The 15316-nt window shown below is 37.4% G+C and overlaps 1 protein-coding gene across 4 annotated transcripts in view; it reads right to left on the minus strand.

Moving 5' to 3' along the window:
* The window catches only part of NAALADL2 (N-acetylated alpha-linked acidic dipeptidase like 2), a 998881-nt gene that overhangs the window by 739810 nt on the left and 243755 nt on the right, over positions 1 to 15316 (minus strand). For all 4 annotated transcript variants that reach the window (XM_072620248.1, XM_072620247.1, XM_072620249.1 and 1 more), the window contains one exon: positions 895 to 1396. In XM_072620248.1, coding sequence (XP_072476349.1) covers positions 895 to 1396 — 502 coding nt within the window. The remainder of the gene's footprint in view (positions 1 to 894; positions 1397 to 15316) is intronic.

Consider the following 15316-nt stretch of genomic DNA (forward strand, 5'->3'; position numbering starts at 1 on the left):
ATTGATTGTGGAACATAGTTATGTTTACTCATGTATTTGGTTGAGACAGATACTGGAGAGAGGTCATGGGAATTGGTGATGTTGAAAACTGGGAAGTCAAGGCACTTTTTCATGGATTAGGTTATGTGGGTGAGATGGGAGGAAAAAAACCTGTGAGGCAAGCAGAGATCTTAAGTGACCTAGAGTTTACAAGAACAAAAATTTGGAGTATGATGGAGTGAACTTTGGAGAACAGATGGTTGTGATGGGATGATGGCAATGGATAGCCCTGAGAATGGAAGTAGGGAGCAAGGAGAAAGACAAACTCTTTCTCTTGGCCTTCTGTGTGGGAAGTGTAAGAAAAGGAGCCAGTACTAGATAGGGTATAAAGCACATGGGGTTTTCAGGAGAAAACTGGTTCCTTATGATCCTGCCCAAGAGGAAATAAGAATTATGGCAAGCCCTAGACTTTAACATGGCACAGAAAGCTCTGATTTTTTATCAATCTAATAAACATTCATTAGACACTTCAAATAAAAGTATCCTTTGAACAGTTAAGTACTATGACACATACAGTATGTTATCAACTTGTCAGGGGATGAAGGTGGAGTACATTTTCAAAACTCACATCTGAGTAGAGAATTCTTATGAAATTCTGTGGGGTAAGGAAATATCTTGAGTATAGTCAACCTATGGAAAGACTACAATAAGACCCAGTCATGGCCATTTCACAAAGCCAACAGTAGCTCAATTCTATCAAACAATTCATTTTAAAATAGTGTGAATGTTTCCATCTCCTATGTCCAAGGACATAGGCCTTGTGAGGAAACTCTAGAAAGACCACCACCATTGTCCATGTTACTATCATCTTCCTCCATACCATGAGGCATAGAGTAAGATTTCTAGGAAACTCACCTGAAGATCTTCTGGATGTCCTCTGCTTTTATCTCCTTGAGGATCTCCTGGTACAGCTGAGAATCTGACATTCCTGGAGAAGGATCCTGCGAAGGGCATTTTGTATGTGCATAATATCCAATCACAATCCCCAAAATAAATAAGAGGGTCAGAGTGCAAAATATTTTGAAGAAGCAGAAAATATTACAGTGGTTGTTCTTTGGTGTCATCCTTGGGTAGCGGCTCACAAAATCTGAGTCCTCCTGAAGTCTCTGGAACCTCCCTTTGGGGGATGTGGCTGGCTGAATGGAGTCAAGATCCAGGTCTCCTGTTTCTGAATTCCCCAAGTTCTGGTTCTCAGCACCATCAAGCTGAAAACGGTCAAAACCAGGCTCCTCCAACTCCTGTTCCATATCCCATTCCAGGTCAAGGGCAGTGGCCTGAAGGTCATCATTGTCTAAGTACTGAGAATGTCCCGGTGCTCTCTGATCAGCATTCACCTTTTGATAGGCCATTTTTTTACCTGTTCAAATAATGAACAAAATGGATGTTTATTTCATTCCAACACATAAATTAGATAGTTCTTCCCTATCTCTCCACTCTCTAATTATAACCATTCCTGCTACTGATACATTTATATATAGTATTTTCAAGTCTTGCAAAGCACATTACAGACATCCATGATCCTCACACCAATTCTATAAAGTTGGTGCTATAACTGACTCCACTTTACAGCAGAGGAAACCAAGACTGAGATGGATTAAGTGATTTACCTAAGGTCACATGGCTTGTGTCTGACACAGGTTTTGAATTCAGGTCCTCAGGACTATCCACTAAGTTACCCAGCTACCTCCACCCGCTGCCTCTCTTAATAGCTAGTATTTACATGAACTTACTATGAACCAGGTATTGTGCTAAGTGCTTTAGAAATATTATCTCAATATGTTTATGTATTTGTATACATAGTCTTTCTTCTTGGTAGAATATAAGTTTTTGGAGGTCAGGGACTCTTTCATTTTTACTTTGCATTCCAACTACTTAACAGAGCACTTGGCAAATAACTGGCATTTAATAAACGTTTATTTATTGTACTCAGCAGGTTTCTAGTAAGAGGGTGTTGAATTGTACTGAAACTGGTTCAGAATTTATGGTCATCTGATAACCATTAAAAAAGAAAAACACTTATATTACTCTAATATTTTATTGTTTTGCGGAAGGAGAACCAAATACCTGCTATGTGCAGCAGTGTAGTAGGCAGGACTAGCACTGTACTAGGGGGAAAAAAGAGGTGAAAATCTCAATTCTTTTCTATGCAAGAATTCTTAACCGGAGGTCTATAGACAATTTTTTGCTGCTGTTCAGTCATTTTTCAATTGTGTCCAACCTCTTCATGACTCCATTTGGTGCTTTCTTGACAAAGACACAGGAGGGGTTTGACGTTTCCTTCTCCAGCTCATTCTACAGATGAAGAAACTGAGGCAAATAGGGTTAACAGTGACTTGGCCAGAGTCACACAACTAGTAAGTGTCTGAAGCCAGATTTGAACTCAAAAAAATGAGTCTTCCTGACTCCAGGCCTGGTATTTTATCTATTGTGCCACCTACCTGCCCTTGACAATATCTATCAGTGATCTGTCTACACACACATATATATTTATGTATATACATGTATACATGTGCATTTAACTATATTTTAATATAACCATTTTTCTCTGTAATCCTGTGGATTTTATTTCATGTCTTTAATAACATTATTCTGAGAAAATTCACCAGAACGCCAAAGGGGTCCATCACACACATACACAGGGGTTGGAGGTGATGTTAAGAACCTTCTTGGACAGGGAATTAAAGAATTTATAGATGAGAAGGAAATAGATAGAAACAGGACATCCAGAGACATCACTCCGCGATAAAGTATGGCCTAAAATGTGAGAAGGAAACAAGTCAGGAAAGTTGAATCATAATACCTAAACCTGCAAGTGACTTTAGAAGTCATAAGATCATTTACTTAGAGATGGAGGGGACCTTCAAGTTATTTAGTCTACTCGAATCCCTCCCATTTTACAGATTAGGAAAACAAGAGGTCCAGAGGTCTTTAAACTGTCCAATCTGTGGACATGCTGTATCTGCCATTTTAACCACAGTAGAATGGTGGGTTGTTGTCCTTTGTTCTGGAAGATGACCACAATGACATCACCATGATAAAGTGAAGTTTCAGCGTGTCTGTCTGTGGTTGATCAGACCAATACAAGCTCGGAATGCTCTACCACAAATTGGGCACACATAGTCTGTGTGAATATTTGGGGTGGTTATTCCAAATTTGCACATCCTACTTTTCCTTTGTGCTGTCTCAATTCTGCTTTGTTCATAGAGCACAGCACCTTTTCTGATGTGGGCACAGCAGAATATAAGCCACTTCAAGGCAGGGATTGTCAAGCTTTTGCTTTTATATCTCTAGTACCTAGCACAAACCCTACAACACAGGAGCAATGTAATATATACTGCTGGATTGATTTTATTGAATTAAAATCCACCCAAAAGCACTGAATGTATCAAGCTAAATGCAAAGCATGACTCACATTCTAAGATCTCCACTGAATTGAAGTCAATGGTTTCTGCACAGGAAAAACTTTAGCAGCCAAGGAAATTCTTCTCTACTGTAAAGTCTCTAATTCCTAACATAATTCAAAAATCCAGATTCATGTTCTGACAAATTACTTGAAAACCAACCAAGGCAATAGTAAGGCAGAATTTTCATGCCTTGTCCAATAAGACTCATCCCATCACTTGCATATCAGCAATTTAATGATTTTCCAACATCAGATGGAGCTATCAATGAGAATAAAAGGCAAATTCGAATATTCTCTCTTTACTGTAATGGATTTCTGATGGACACCCCGGTGACTACTTTTGTACTCATTAACCCAGTAATGAATTTTCTTTCTTAGAGATTAGCTTCCCAGGAGAAGAGTCTCTTGTTCATATATGAGTGGACCCAGCCACTTCATATCACAGAGCCCAGAGCCTTTCAGGAAAGTTATAGAGGTGATGAATGGATGTTAGGAGAGATGTGAGCAAGCAGTTGGACCACTTTACAAAACCAATTGTTTCACTACATAAGTACCTAATTTGAGAATCTCATCTTGTTACAGACTTTCTTTCCCCAAAGGAGATAAAGAGTTGACAGACTTATTATAACAGGATAATATAAATCCTCCTCTCTGAGGTGCTTTTTTTTTTGGTCATTTTATACTCATGCATGAATAAAAAGATAATCTCTTAAGAAATAAAACAGAACAGGATGTTCCTAAGTCTCTTAAAATGAGAAGTTCATTTCTGAGTTGGTGGAAGAGGAGGTGAGATATAGGATTTGAAAAGGAAAGAAATAGCCCTCACTCCTTGAGATTCACAGAAATCTGAAGATTCAGAATTGGGATGATCCTTAGAGATCATTTAGACCAGCTTTATCAATCTACTAATGAGGTAACTGAAACCTAGAGACATAAAGTCAGTTGTCCAAGGTCGCACAGGTAATAGGTAACAGCTGAGACTTGAACCCAAACCTGGATCCCCTAATTACAAATCCAGTCCAGTCCAGGGATTGAAAATTCCAACACACTTTTCTGCATAATAAACTAAAATGAAAAAAAAAAACTTCACTTATAAAAGCCATATTGCCTCAATATAGTAGTCTTACATGTCATTATATTTATAGTATAGACAGCTAGGTAGGGCAGGAGATAGAGGATGGGGCCTGAAGTCAGGAATATCTGAATTCCAATCCAGCTTCAGACGTGCATCAGCTGTGTCAGCTAAAGCAAGTCAGTTAACCTCTGTTTGTCTCAATTTCCTTATTTGTAAAATGAGGCTGCTAACCTTCCAGGGTTGTAGTGAGGATCAAATGAGATAATTATAAAGCACTTAGCACAGTGCCAGGCACATAGGAAGCACTATGTAAATGTTTTCTATTACTTCAGACCATTAATTCCTTATGCAATTCATACATCACTAACAGAGGTGATCACTTCATTATTATTAGATGAAGTGCTATTCAATAGGATAGAAAGTCTATGAAACCACATAATATTTTTAAGACTAGAAGCGTTGTCTTTTACTTTCAGTCGTATAAGTATCTCTCTTGCAGAGACCCACTTTGATGTTGGAAAGGTCATGGAAACTCAAGTGACATTTCTTCAAATAGAAACATCTCCAGTCGTTTTTCAAATTTAATACTGTGGCACTTGAGCTTATGAAAATGCAACATTTATGGGAGGTAAAACATATTTTCTCATGCTTTCCAAACATCATTTTCATTTATGGGATGGCCTCTCTGATCCTACTCTATCCCCAAAAGCAAAATCAAAATTCAAAATATATCACCCTGGAATATTTCTCTATTTACCTACATACCTGTATATAGCTTATATTTTTCTTCATGTCTGTCTAAGTACCCAACTGAAGACTGAGGTAAAAAAAAAACAAAAAAACAGGCATAAACAAGTCATACAAAATATTTTCCAGGTAACAGGTTTGGACCACACAATGAATTTTTATCAGAAGTTTAGATGTCCAATTCCTTTTTTTTTCTGAATTCTAATTACAAATCCTTACTATGTTAATGTCATAAATAGGTAGATAAAGAATCTATGCATACAACTTGAAAATTTAATGTTTAAAATATTGTCTTCCCTAAGAGAGGCCTGCCCCAAGCATTGACCAAGTTATCAATGATAATATTAAGACACTTGTGTAGCACTTTAAAGTATGCAAAGTGCTTTACATCTAGTTATCTCATTTGAACACAGAATAACCTTGGGAAGGAAGGACTGCAGGTGATATTATTTATTCCCCATTTAAGATGAGAAATCAGGCTCAGCAGAGAGGCAGCTAGGTGGTGCAGTGGATGGAATGTTGCCCTTGGAGGAAGACCCAAGTTCAAATCCTGCCTCAGACTGTGGAACCTTGCATGAGTCACTTTACCTTTTCTCAGCCTAAGTCCCTCCATCTAAAATATGGTGATGATAATAATATATTACTCTCCATAACCGAGTCTGGGTGAGAATCCAATGAGACAATGCTATATAAAGTGCTTTGCAAACCTGTCTGACTCTTCATGACTCCACATGAGATTTTCTTGGCAAAAATACTGAATTGGTTCCCATTTCCTTTTTCAGCTCATGTTACAGATAAGGAAACTAAGGCAAACAGAGGTTAAGTGACTTGATCAGGGTCACCTAGTTAATGACTGGGGCAGGATTTGAACTCAGGTCCTCTTGACTCCAGGACCAGACTCTATCCACTGTATCAGCACATGCCTCTTGATCAGTACCAAGGTGCTCATGGCCTTCCACATAAAATTGAGGTTGCCTGGAAATATCAAGGGCCTTCAACTTCAATATTTAAATTGTATCTTTGAGACCTCAATCAACCACATCCATGAGACATTCTGTGGACATTACTGTGGTATTTCACTGTCCAGTGGAAAGAATTCTCAGATTTCCAAGAAGCTTGCCTATTTCAGCAGGAATCATTCAGATCTTTGCCCCGAGAGTTCTTGTCCAGGATAGTGCAAGATGATCCCAAACTCTGGCCAGTGCTTCCACGCTAGAAAGGCAATCTCCTGATGCCATACTTGAGATAAGCAGTGGTTTAGCTGAGTTCAGAGAAGTTCATTTTCAAGGACTTGAACTGGTCACAAGTGACTCAAAACTTAAAGTGAGCCCAGAAGTAATTTCAACCAACCCCCTCACTTTACAAAGCACAGGATAAGAGATTTAGAACTGAAGTAACCCCAAAAATCCAAGTAGTCCAACTCCCCTTTTTTCAGATGGAGAAACTGATGACAAAAAGGAGGAAGCAACTTCCCAAGGTCACACAGGTACTAAGTGGCAGAATTCTCAGGTTCTCACATCTAACTGATGAATTAGTTTGGTCAAGGCAAATCACGCATGAAGAAAATCTTAAGTAAAATCTCTCTCAGTGGGTGGCTAGCAATATACCTCAAAAGCAGCAATATCTTAATTTAATAAAATCAAGAAATTTTAGAGAAATTCAAATAAAACACAACACAAATCATTATTTTTAATTGTAACAATTCACAAAACACAAGTTTCTATTTTAAAATAATCAGTTACATTTCCTGAGGTATCCCTCTTCTCTCTCCCTCTTAGAGACCCATGCCTTCTAATGAAAAGTTTTTGAAATGAGGAAAAATAGCTATATAAAATGAGCCATAATACTGAAAAAGACTGATGTTTTATGCAGCATTCTGTAGTCATACTCCTCCATCACTCCCCCCTGGCCCCACCATGAAAAAGTTAGGCCAGGGGTGGGGGACCTGAGGTCTTGAGGCCACATGTGGCCCTCTAGGGTGGTCCTTTGACTTAATCCCCTAAAGGAATTTGTTCTGTGAAGTTTTGGTTCAGTCAAAGGGCCACCCTTCAGTATCTAGAGGCCCACATGTGGCCTGGAAGCCTCAGTCTCCCTACCCCTGAGTTAGGGGACATATTTTCTATCTCTTTTCTAGGGACAAGTTTGTCCATTATATTTTCATAGGTGTCAGCTTTATTTTTTTTTCCTATTGGTACTGTTCTAGTCACTGTGCATATCATTTCCCTGGTTCTTCATTCTGCATTTTACATGAAGTCAATAAATGTCTTGCCATGTTTCTCATTTCTCACGGTCTAGTAATATTACATTACAGTCACATGTACCAATTTCTTTAGCCATTTTCCAATTGATGGGAATCCACTTTGTTTCCAGTTTTTCTTTGCTATATCTCAAAGTGCCAGTATAAATATTTTGGTGCATATGGAGCCTTTCTTTTTTGTCAACCATCTCATTTGGGGTAAAAAACTCAGCAGGGGATTCTGCGATTTGGTAAATAGATTTGGACATTGTAGTCACTCTCTACATATAATTTTAAGTGGCTTTCTAGAATTACTGGACTATTTTACATTTATACCAGCATTAATGTGTACATCTTTCCATAACACTTTCCTCCAATATGTACAATTTTTATGTTTTTAAAATAATTTTTCCCCAAAATTGTTGAATTTGAAATGAACAGGTTTTTTATTTTCCTCATTATTAATAATTTGGAACATTCTTTCATATATATTTGTTAATAATTTCCAATTGCTTCTTTTGAGAACTCTATATATCTTTTTCAGAGACTGATTATCTTCATATGATACTGTTTATCATGGGGTCTACTGAACTAAATATAAGTAGACCCTAGACCCTGGAAATGTCAAAAAATCTTAGTTTGATAAACTTTTCAGGACTAGAGATGTTGGACAGCAGCTTCTCCAGAGTGGAAAATCACTTTGTTAATGAAGATGCTAAAAGCCATTGCTTTCTAGCAAGGCAAGAAATCCTGCAGCTGTAAGGTCATTCAGAAGATGGTGCTGGCTTTGTTTAATTTTTCACCATAATGAGATTTTCCTCTTCTTACTTTTGTGAAATAGCTTGCATGATTGTTGTAATGACTGGAAATGTATTGACTCTCCTTTTTAACTGTCATTCTGCATGTCAAATACATAAAACAAATGGAAATAATAATTAGCATTTTTCTGCTTCACTAAGTGAATGAATACACAGTGCATATAATACTGCAAGAACCTTTCATAACTACAGTAAAATAGAAGAAATGAGTTTGTTTTTAAGGGAAAAATAAAAAACACAATACATGATTCTGGTCCACAAAGACCATTAAGATCATAGCTCTTCCAGTTTAAGGGAAATTCAGAGGTTAATTTCTGTAACCCCCTCATTTGACAAAAGACTAAACTACAGGACAGAGAGGAAAAATAAATTTCCCAGAGTCACACAGGTAGGAAATAGCCAAACATGTATTCAAACTTAGTTCCTCTGAATAAAAAATCCAGTACTTGTTGGCCTCTGTGGTCTTAAGTTAATAAGAGAGAATCAGAATATAGGGCCCAAATAATCACTGTGCAGACTAAATTTTCAAAATGTTCACATGATTAATAAAAGCTCTATAGACACAATACTAATAACTTTGGGTCAACTTTCAAATGATTGATTTAAATAACCAATCAAATTTATTTTTTTACAAAATATTTTATTTTTCCCCAATTACATGTTAAAAACAATTTTAACTGCCTTCAGATACATACATTTCCCCACCAAAAAGTCATATGAATGTAAGTTATGTGATTATTTCTTGGTATAATGGGAGACCTGCCAACAAATCTAGTCCTTAAAAGCCTACACAGAGTACAACAGGACTCTCTGCCAATGTGAGTCACCATGGAAGAGTCTGGGAGGCCTTCAGAGTAGTGATGACATGTAATAGAGACAGTGTGTGACTGATTCTTATCTGCTAACCTCACGATGAAGAACAATCTTTTTTGATTTATTTTAGCTGTAGAACCCAAACTACAGCTTCCTCTGAAATGTTTTCATCATCTTGGCCTCTCTCATCAGCCTTAGTTTGACAACCTCCTGGGGCTGACTTCTTTTTGCAAAGGGTATCCAGTAAAAGTCTATAGTGTTAGAGGAGAATCCTGAGGCCTCCTCCTCAACTCAGGCCAAAATGTGACCCTGTAGATGAGGACCTTGGTTCTTTGCCCATCTCAGTTTTTGTACTTTCTATGTGAAGGGAATTTTAGGCCATGACCTTGTGAGTTTTAAAAGATCAGGAAAGCAAGCAACCTAAGGTATTCCAGTCTAGTCCATACTGGATTTCATAGCCAGCTTAATATTCATGTAACAAAGACAAGAGTCAACCATTAGGACCCTTCCCAGAGTTAACCAGGATGAAGACTCGCTGGGTATGTATGTACCATTTGAACATACATTTGAAAGGACTATGGTAAGTAGAACCAATGCTAAGCCAGAGCCCACTCTCTCAGAGACTGAGGTGGTATAGGCTAGACTGTGTCTCTGAGGTATTAGAAGGAAATGCTTGTACTTTGGGTATCTTCTCTATTTTTGAAGTTAATTCCTCCTTATAAATATAATTAATAAAAATTTATTTCAATATATATATGGCAGATATCTTGTTCTAAAAGAGTCAATAATGTAATATTTTGTTTTTAACCAAATCAACTTTTTTCTCATCAACAATAAGCCACAAGTCATCTTAGATTCTTTAGAGCTTTCAGGTAATTTATTCATCTGGAACACAGGGATAATAATGATGTCTGTCTTACAAGGCCTTTGGGAGGATCCAATGAAATAATTTGTATAAAGAATTTTGCAAACCTTAACGTGTCAAATAAATACTAGCTATTGTCATCCTCCAGTCCTAATTTTCACTTTTGTCCTCCTGCAGAACCCCATCCTGGTTTTTCAATTTTCCCAATGTTTATTTATCTGTTCACATATTATGTATCCCAATCTGTAGGCTCTGCTCAAAGGCAAAGAAATTTCCTTCTTGTCTTTCTATCCCAGGTGACTTTCATCAGTGCCCTGCATGGTATTTAATAAAAATATTGGTGGAATTAAATTGGTAAATCTGACTTAAAGAAATGGATATCAGAATCAATTTCACTGGAATGGACTGTTCTGGAAAAACAAAGGATACTCTCACCTTGGAAAACTGCTAATTTCATTGTGCTCAATTTACATCAGAAGTACATGGCTACTACAGAATGCCCAGGTTATTTCAATGTAAAAAATACATTGCATTCTCATCTATAACTAAGAGTTTAAAATGATGTGGCTGCACACTATATTGCTGCCTTTTCCCCCTGGGATGGGGAACATACAAGTTCTCTTGTTTCTTCATATTGTGCATATGTATACATACTTGTGTACACACACACACACACACACACACACACACACACACACACATTTTTGGGTACTTTATCCATTTGCCTGAAATAACCATGAAACAACTCCCCAGTCTCTGGATCATTACTTAAACAAAAAGGGTTTGCCATGTCTTAGAAAGGGATCAGTACTGTTGAGCAAATACAAGGGAGCTTTGAGCACCTAAAGAGTTAAGATGGCAGAGCATGGACACTGGGTTTGTTTAGACATGTCAGTCTGGATTTCAAAAAAGAGAGAAAAAGAAAAAGAAACCCTTAGTTTGATAGATCTCTCGCCATTGTTCCCTGTTTCAGCCAGCATGAATGATCTTAAATTGTTGCTTTTCTGACTGTGGCTTTTGGATTTCCAAGAAAAGAAAGCTTTTATCTATATGAGACTCCTAAGTACTCCATTTTTCATGTATTTCAAAGGTCCCTTATTTATTTTTTTAAATATCTCAGCTCTTCAAAAAACTATCAACACATTTCTCATAATAGATAGTGCTTAATTCCCAAATCACTCCTCCTGTGACCTTTAAACAAGGGCTCAAACAGAAACATTCAAGCTTGATAGAAACAATAGCCTAGAGACACAAGAGAATGGAGGCAAAGTTTTTCTTTTCTTTTTTCTTTTCCCCACCCATTGCATTTTTATGGAATATTTTTTCCTTTCCTATTTCATAAGAAAGGACAGTAGAACTAGAAGAAATGAGTAGAAAAGAACTGATACTTATAACTCTCTTAAAGAAGAACAGAGACACAGAGAGACAGAGAAGGAGAAGAGAGGTAAGAAATGATTACTTTCATGATCTAAAGCAAATTCAAATAGAAACAAAGGGCAGAGTAGTATTGGTGGTGATAGTTTAAATCATACATGATAATCTTTGTCATATTGACTGAGAAAACCACATATTAACATTACTCAAATTTTGCTGTATTTTTATCTCTTTTGTTAAATATTTCTCAATTACATTTTAATTCAGATAGTACTACAACTGGGAACTTTGTGAGCTTCATACAGCACCTCTGCTCTAAAGCAAGGGTTTTTAATCTTGAACTTGATTTATTTTTTAATATTTTAATAATTGTATGTCAATATAATTGACTTCCTTTTTATTCATATGTCCTTTTTAATGCATTTAAGAATGTTATTTTGGGCGGAAACAAGATGGTGGAGTAGAAAGATACACCTACTCTAGCTCTCCCCCCATATCCTATAAAAATACCTGTAAAAATGACCCTAAACAAATTCTAGAGCAGCAGAAGCCACAAAATGACAGTGTGAGATTTCTAGCCCAACACAGCCTAGAAGGTGGACAAGAATCCCACTGGGCTCAAAGCAGAGTGTAGCCCAACCTTGGCCATACTGCACAAACAGACCTTAGAGATAGAATCCCCAGCTGCAACTGTGTTTCCCAGATTCCTCAACCCACAAACACCAAAGACAGCTTCAAAGGTCAATGACAAAGCACTTTCACCTGGGTGAGAAGGGAATGTGGTCTGGTCTAAGAGACCCCAGCACAGCTGCACAGCAACCATTTTAGGAGTCCTCTGCGTAAAGGCCCTGGGGAATCAAGCAGCTAATCTGAATCTCAGCCCTGAGTGGTGCCCCTGGGGTGAAGAGGAGTATGGTGGAGCTGGAGGCAAATGTGGAAAGGGAACCCAACTCGCAGATTATGGGCAGAAAAGCTATCGCACCAGTCTTGGAGCAGAGCACAGCCCAGCCCAGTCTTGGGATGTAGCATCAACAGGAACAGAACTGGAGCAGGCCCTGGGGTTGGATTCCTCAGCAACAGCTGCAGTTCCCAGATTGCTCAGCCCACAAATGCCAAAGACTGCTTCAAAGATCCTGAGTAGAGAAGCTTCTGGTACCTCCCAGACCAGAGCATAGGCCAGGAGAGGAGTAAACACCTCTCCCTTGACTGTGCCACCATGGAGGAATTGAGAACTTACAGCTCTCTAGAGTATACCCTCTCCTTGACAAAGGACTCAAAAGTCAAGAAACTGGCTGGGAAAATGTCCAAAAAAGGGGAAAAAATAAGACTATAGAAGGCTAATTTCTGGTGAACAGGTATTTTCTTCCGTCCTTTCTGATGAGGAAGAACAATGCTTACCATCAGAGGAAGACATAAAATCAAGGCTTCTGCATCCAAAACCTCCCAAATAAATATGCAATGGTGTCAGGCCATGGAAGAGCTCAAAAAGGATTTTAAAAATCAAGTAAGAGAGATGGAGGAAAAATTGGGAAGAGAAATGAGAGCAATGAAAGAAAATCATAAAAAGTGAGTCAATAGCTTGCTAAAAGAGACCCAAAAAAATGCTGAAGAAAATAACACCTTTAAAAATAGGCTAACTCAATTGGCAAAAGAAGTCCAAAAAGCCAATGAGGAGAAGAATTCTTTAAAAAGCAGAATTGGCCAAATGGAAAAGGAGGTTCAAAAGCTCACTGAAGAAAATAGTTCTTTCAAAATTAGAATGGAGCAGATGGAACCTAATGACTTTATGAGAAACCAAGAAATTACAAAACAAAACCAAAAGAATGAAAAAATAGAAGATCAAGTGAAATATCTCATTGGAAAAACAACTGACCTGGAAAGTAGATCCAGGAGAGATAATTTAAAAATTATGGGACTACCTGAAAGACATGATCAAAAGAAGAGCCTAGACATCATCTTTCATGAAATTATTAAGGAAAATTACCCTGATATTGGAGAACCAGAGGGTAAAACAAATATTGAAAGAATCCACCAATCACGTCCTGAAAGAGATCTGAAAAGAGAATCTCCTAGGAACATTGTAGCCAAATTCCAGACTTCCCAGGTCAAGGAGAAAATATTGCAAGCAGCAAGAAAGAAACAATTCGAGTATTGTGGAAATACAATCAGGATAATACAAGATCTAGCAGCTTCTACATTAAGGAATTGCAGGGTTTGAAATATGATATTCCAGAAGTCAAAAGAACTAGGATTAAAACCAAGAATCACCTATCCAGAAAAACTGAGTATAATACTTCAGGGGGAAAAAATGGTCATTCAATGAAATAGAGGATTTTCAAGCATTCTTGATGAAAAGACCAGAGATGAATAGAAAATTTCACTTTCAAAGACAAGAATAAAAGAAGTATGTAAAGGCAAAAAGGAAACAGAAATCATAAGTTGAACTCTTTACCATTCCTATATGGAAAGATAATATTTGTAATTCTTGAAACTTTTCTCACTATTTAGGTAGTTGGAGGGATTATACATACAAACATACAGTGTTTTGGGCTGGGAGGAGGGGAGAAATGGGGAGAAAATTTGGAACTCAAAATTTTGTGGAAATGAATGATGAAAACTAAAAATAAATATATAAACATTAAAAACAAAGAACCCAAAAAGGACATTATTTTGAATAGAGGTCCTTAGACTTCACCAGATTGCCAAATGGGGACCATGATGTTAAAAAAAGAAAGAAAGAAAGCTTAAGCATCCCCGCTCTAAACGGGGCTGGGAAAATGAATGCATACTAACCAACAAGCATTTAGTCCTTGGTACATAGGTATATACATTTATTGAGCATTAGGTACTGTGTTGGATATACAAATAGAAGTCTTACATTCCACATATTTGAAGATTATAGCTCAGGGAAATAAGGACTATCATACTCCTTAGGCTGATCACTAGTGAGGGTGGTAAGCAGCTTAGTGAAATAGTGATGCCCAGCATTAGCAGGCTAGCCACTCAAAGGGATGTCTTGGCCATCTTGTCCATGACAAGTTAAGACAGAGAAAGGTACTCCCAGGAGTTATTCTTAAGCAAGGATGAGAACTAATTAGGAATGTAAAAGAGGGGATTCTTATACAGGTACAGATCAGATCATAGATTAGAGCTGAAAGTTGCTTTTAGCAGCACACATAAAACAACACAAATTTGTTTAACTAAGGCCTTCATAACAAATGTGAGCACAGTCCAGAGTCTTCCTCTCATGCATCAGCTTGACATGGAGGTCATCTTGGATTTTAAATAGAGTCTAGTTCTTGAAATGCCAGACACATGGTATATTGTCAGGCCTGAAACCCTTCTGAAAGAGCAGAAGCTGCTGTAACTTCTCCTTTCTAATGTGGCTTTCAAGGGCCTAGGATCACTTCTAGAAGGTAATGAGATAAAGACTTCTGTGGAAGTTTTTGACTTCGTCCAAATTCATCAAATCCTGTTCACAAACCAAATATTTAAGAACAATCCTACGAAAAATAGCAATTCTCTACTGTGTACTTGGAGGGGCACATAATGCTTTTAACATCTACCAGGCATACCTTTTAAAAACAAATTGAAAACTCAATTAATATGTTTATGGTAAGGGGAGGAAACATGATGAAAATATAATGAAACCATGTACACCATCTGTATCAATAACACTTTGGCATTTAAAGGGTAATTTTTTTTGTTACTGAATATTTTAAAGCTCATATATTTATAGTCTTGAGGTACATTATAACAACTGGAAAATCTACCAAGAACTATGCTGGGTACTACTTATATCATTTGTATTTTATTTATGAATAGGAATATTATTAAAAATGAAAGATCTCCAATGGCACATAAAAGTAATACGGATATGAAATTAAATGTCAGGCAAACGGCATGGGAATGCAATATTCATGAAGCCATAAAGCCAAAAACATTT

This window comes from Notamacropus eugenii, chromosome 6, assembly GCF_028372415.1.
Source record: "Notamacropus eugenii isolate mMacEug1 chromosome 6, mMacEug1.pri_v2, whole genome shotgun sequence".
In the NCBI taxonomy this organism is placed as follows: Eukaryota; Metazoa; Chordata; class Mammalia; order Diprotodontia; family Macropodidae; genus Notamacropus; species Notamacropus eugenii.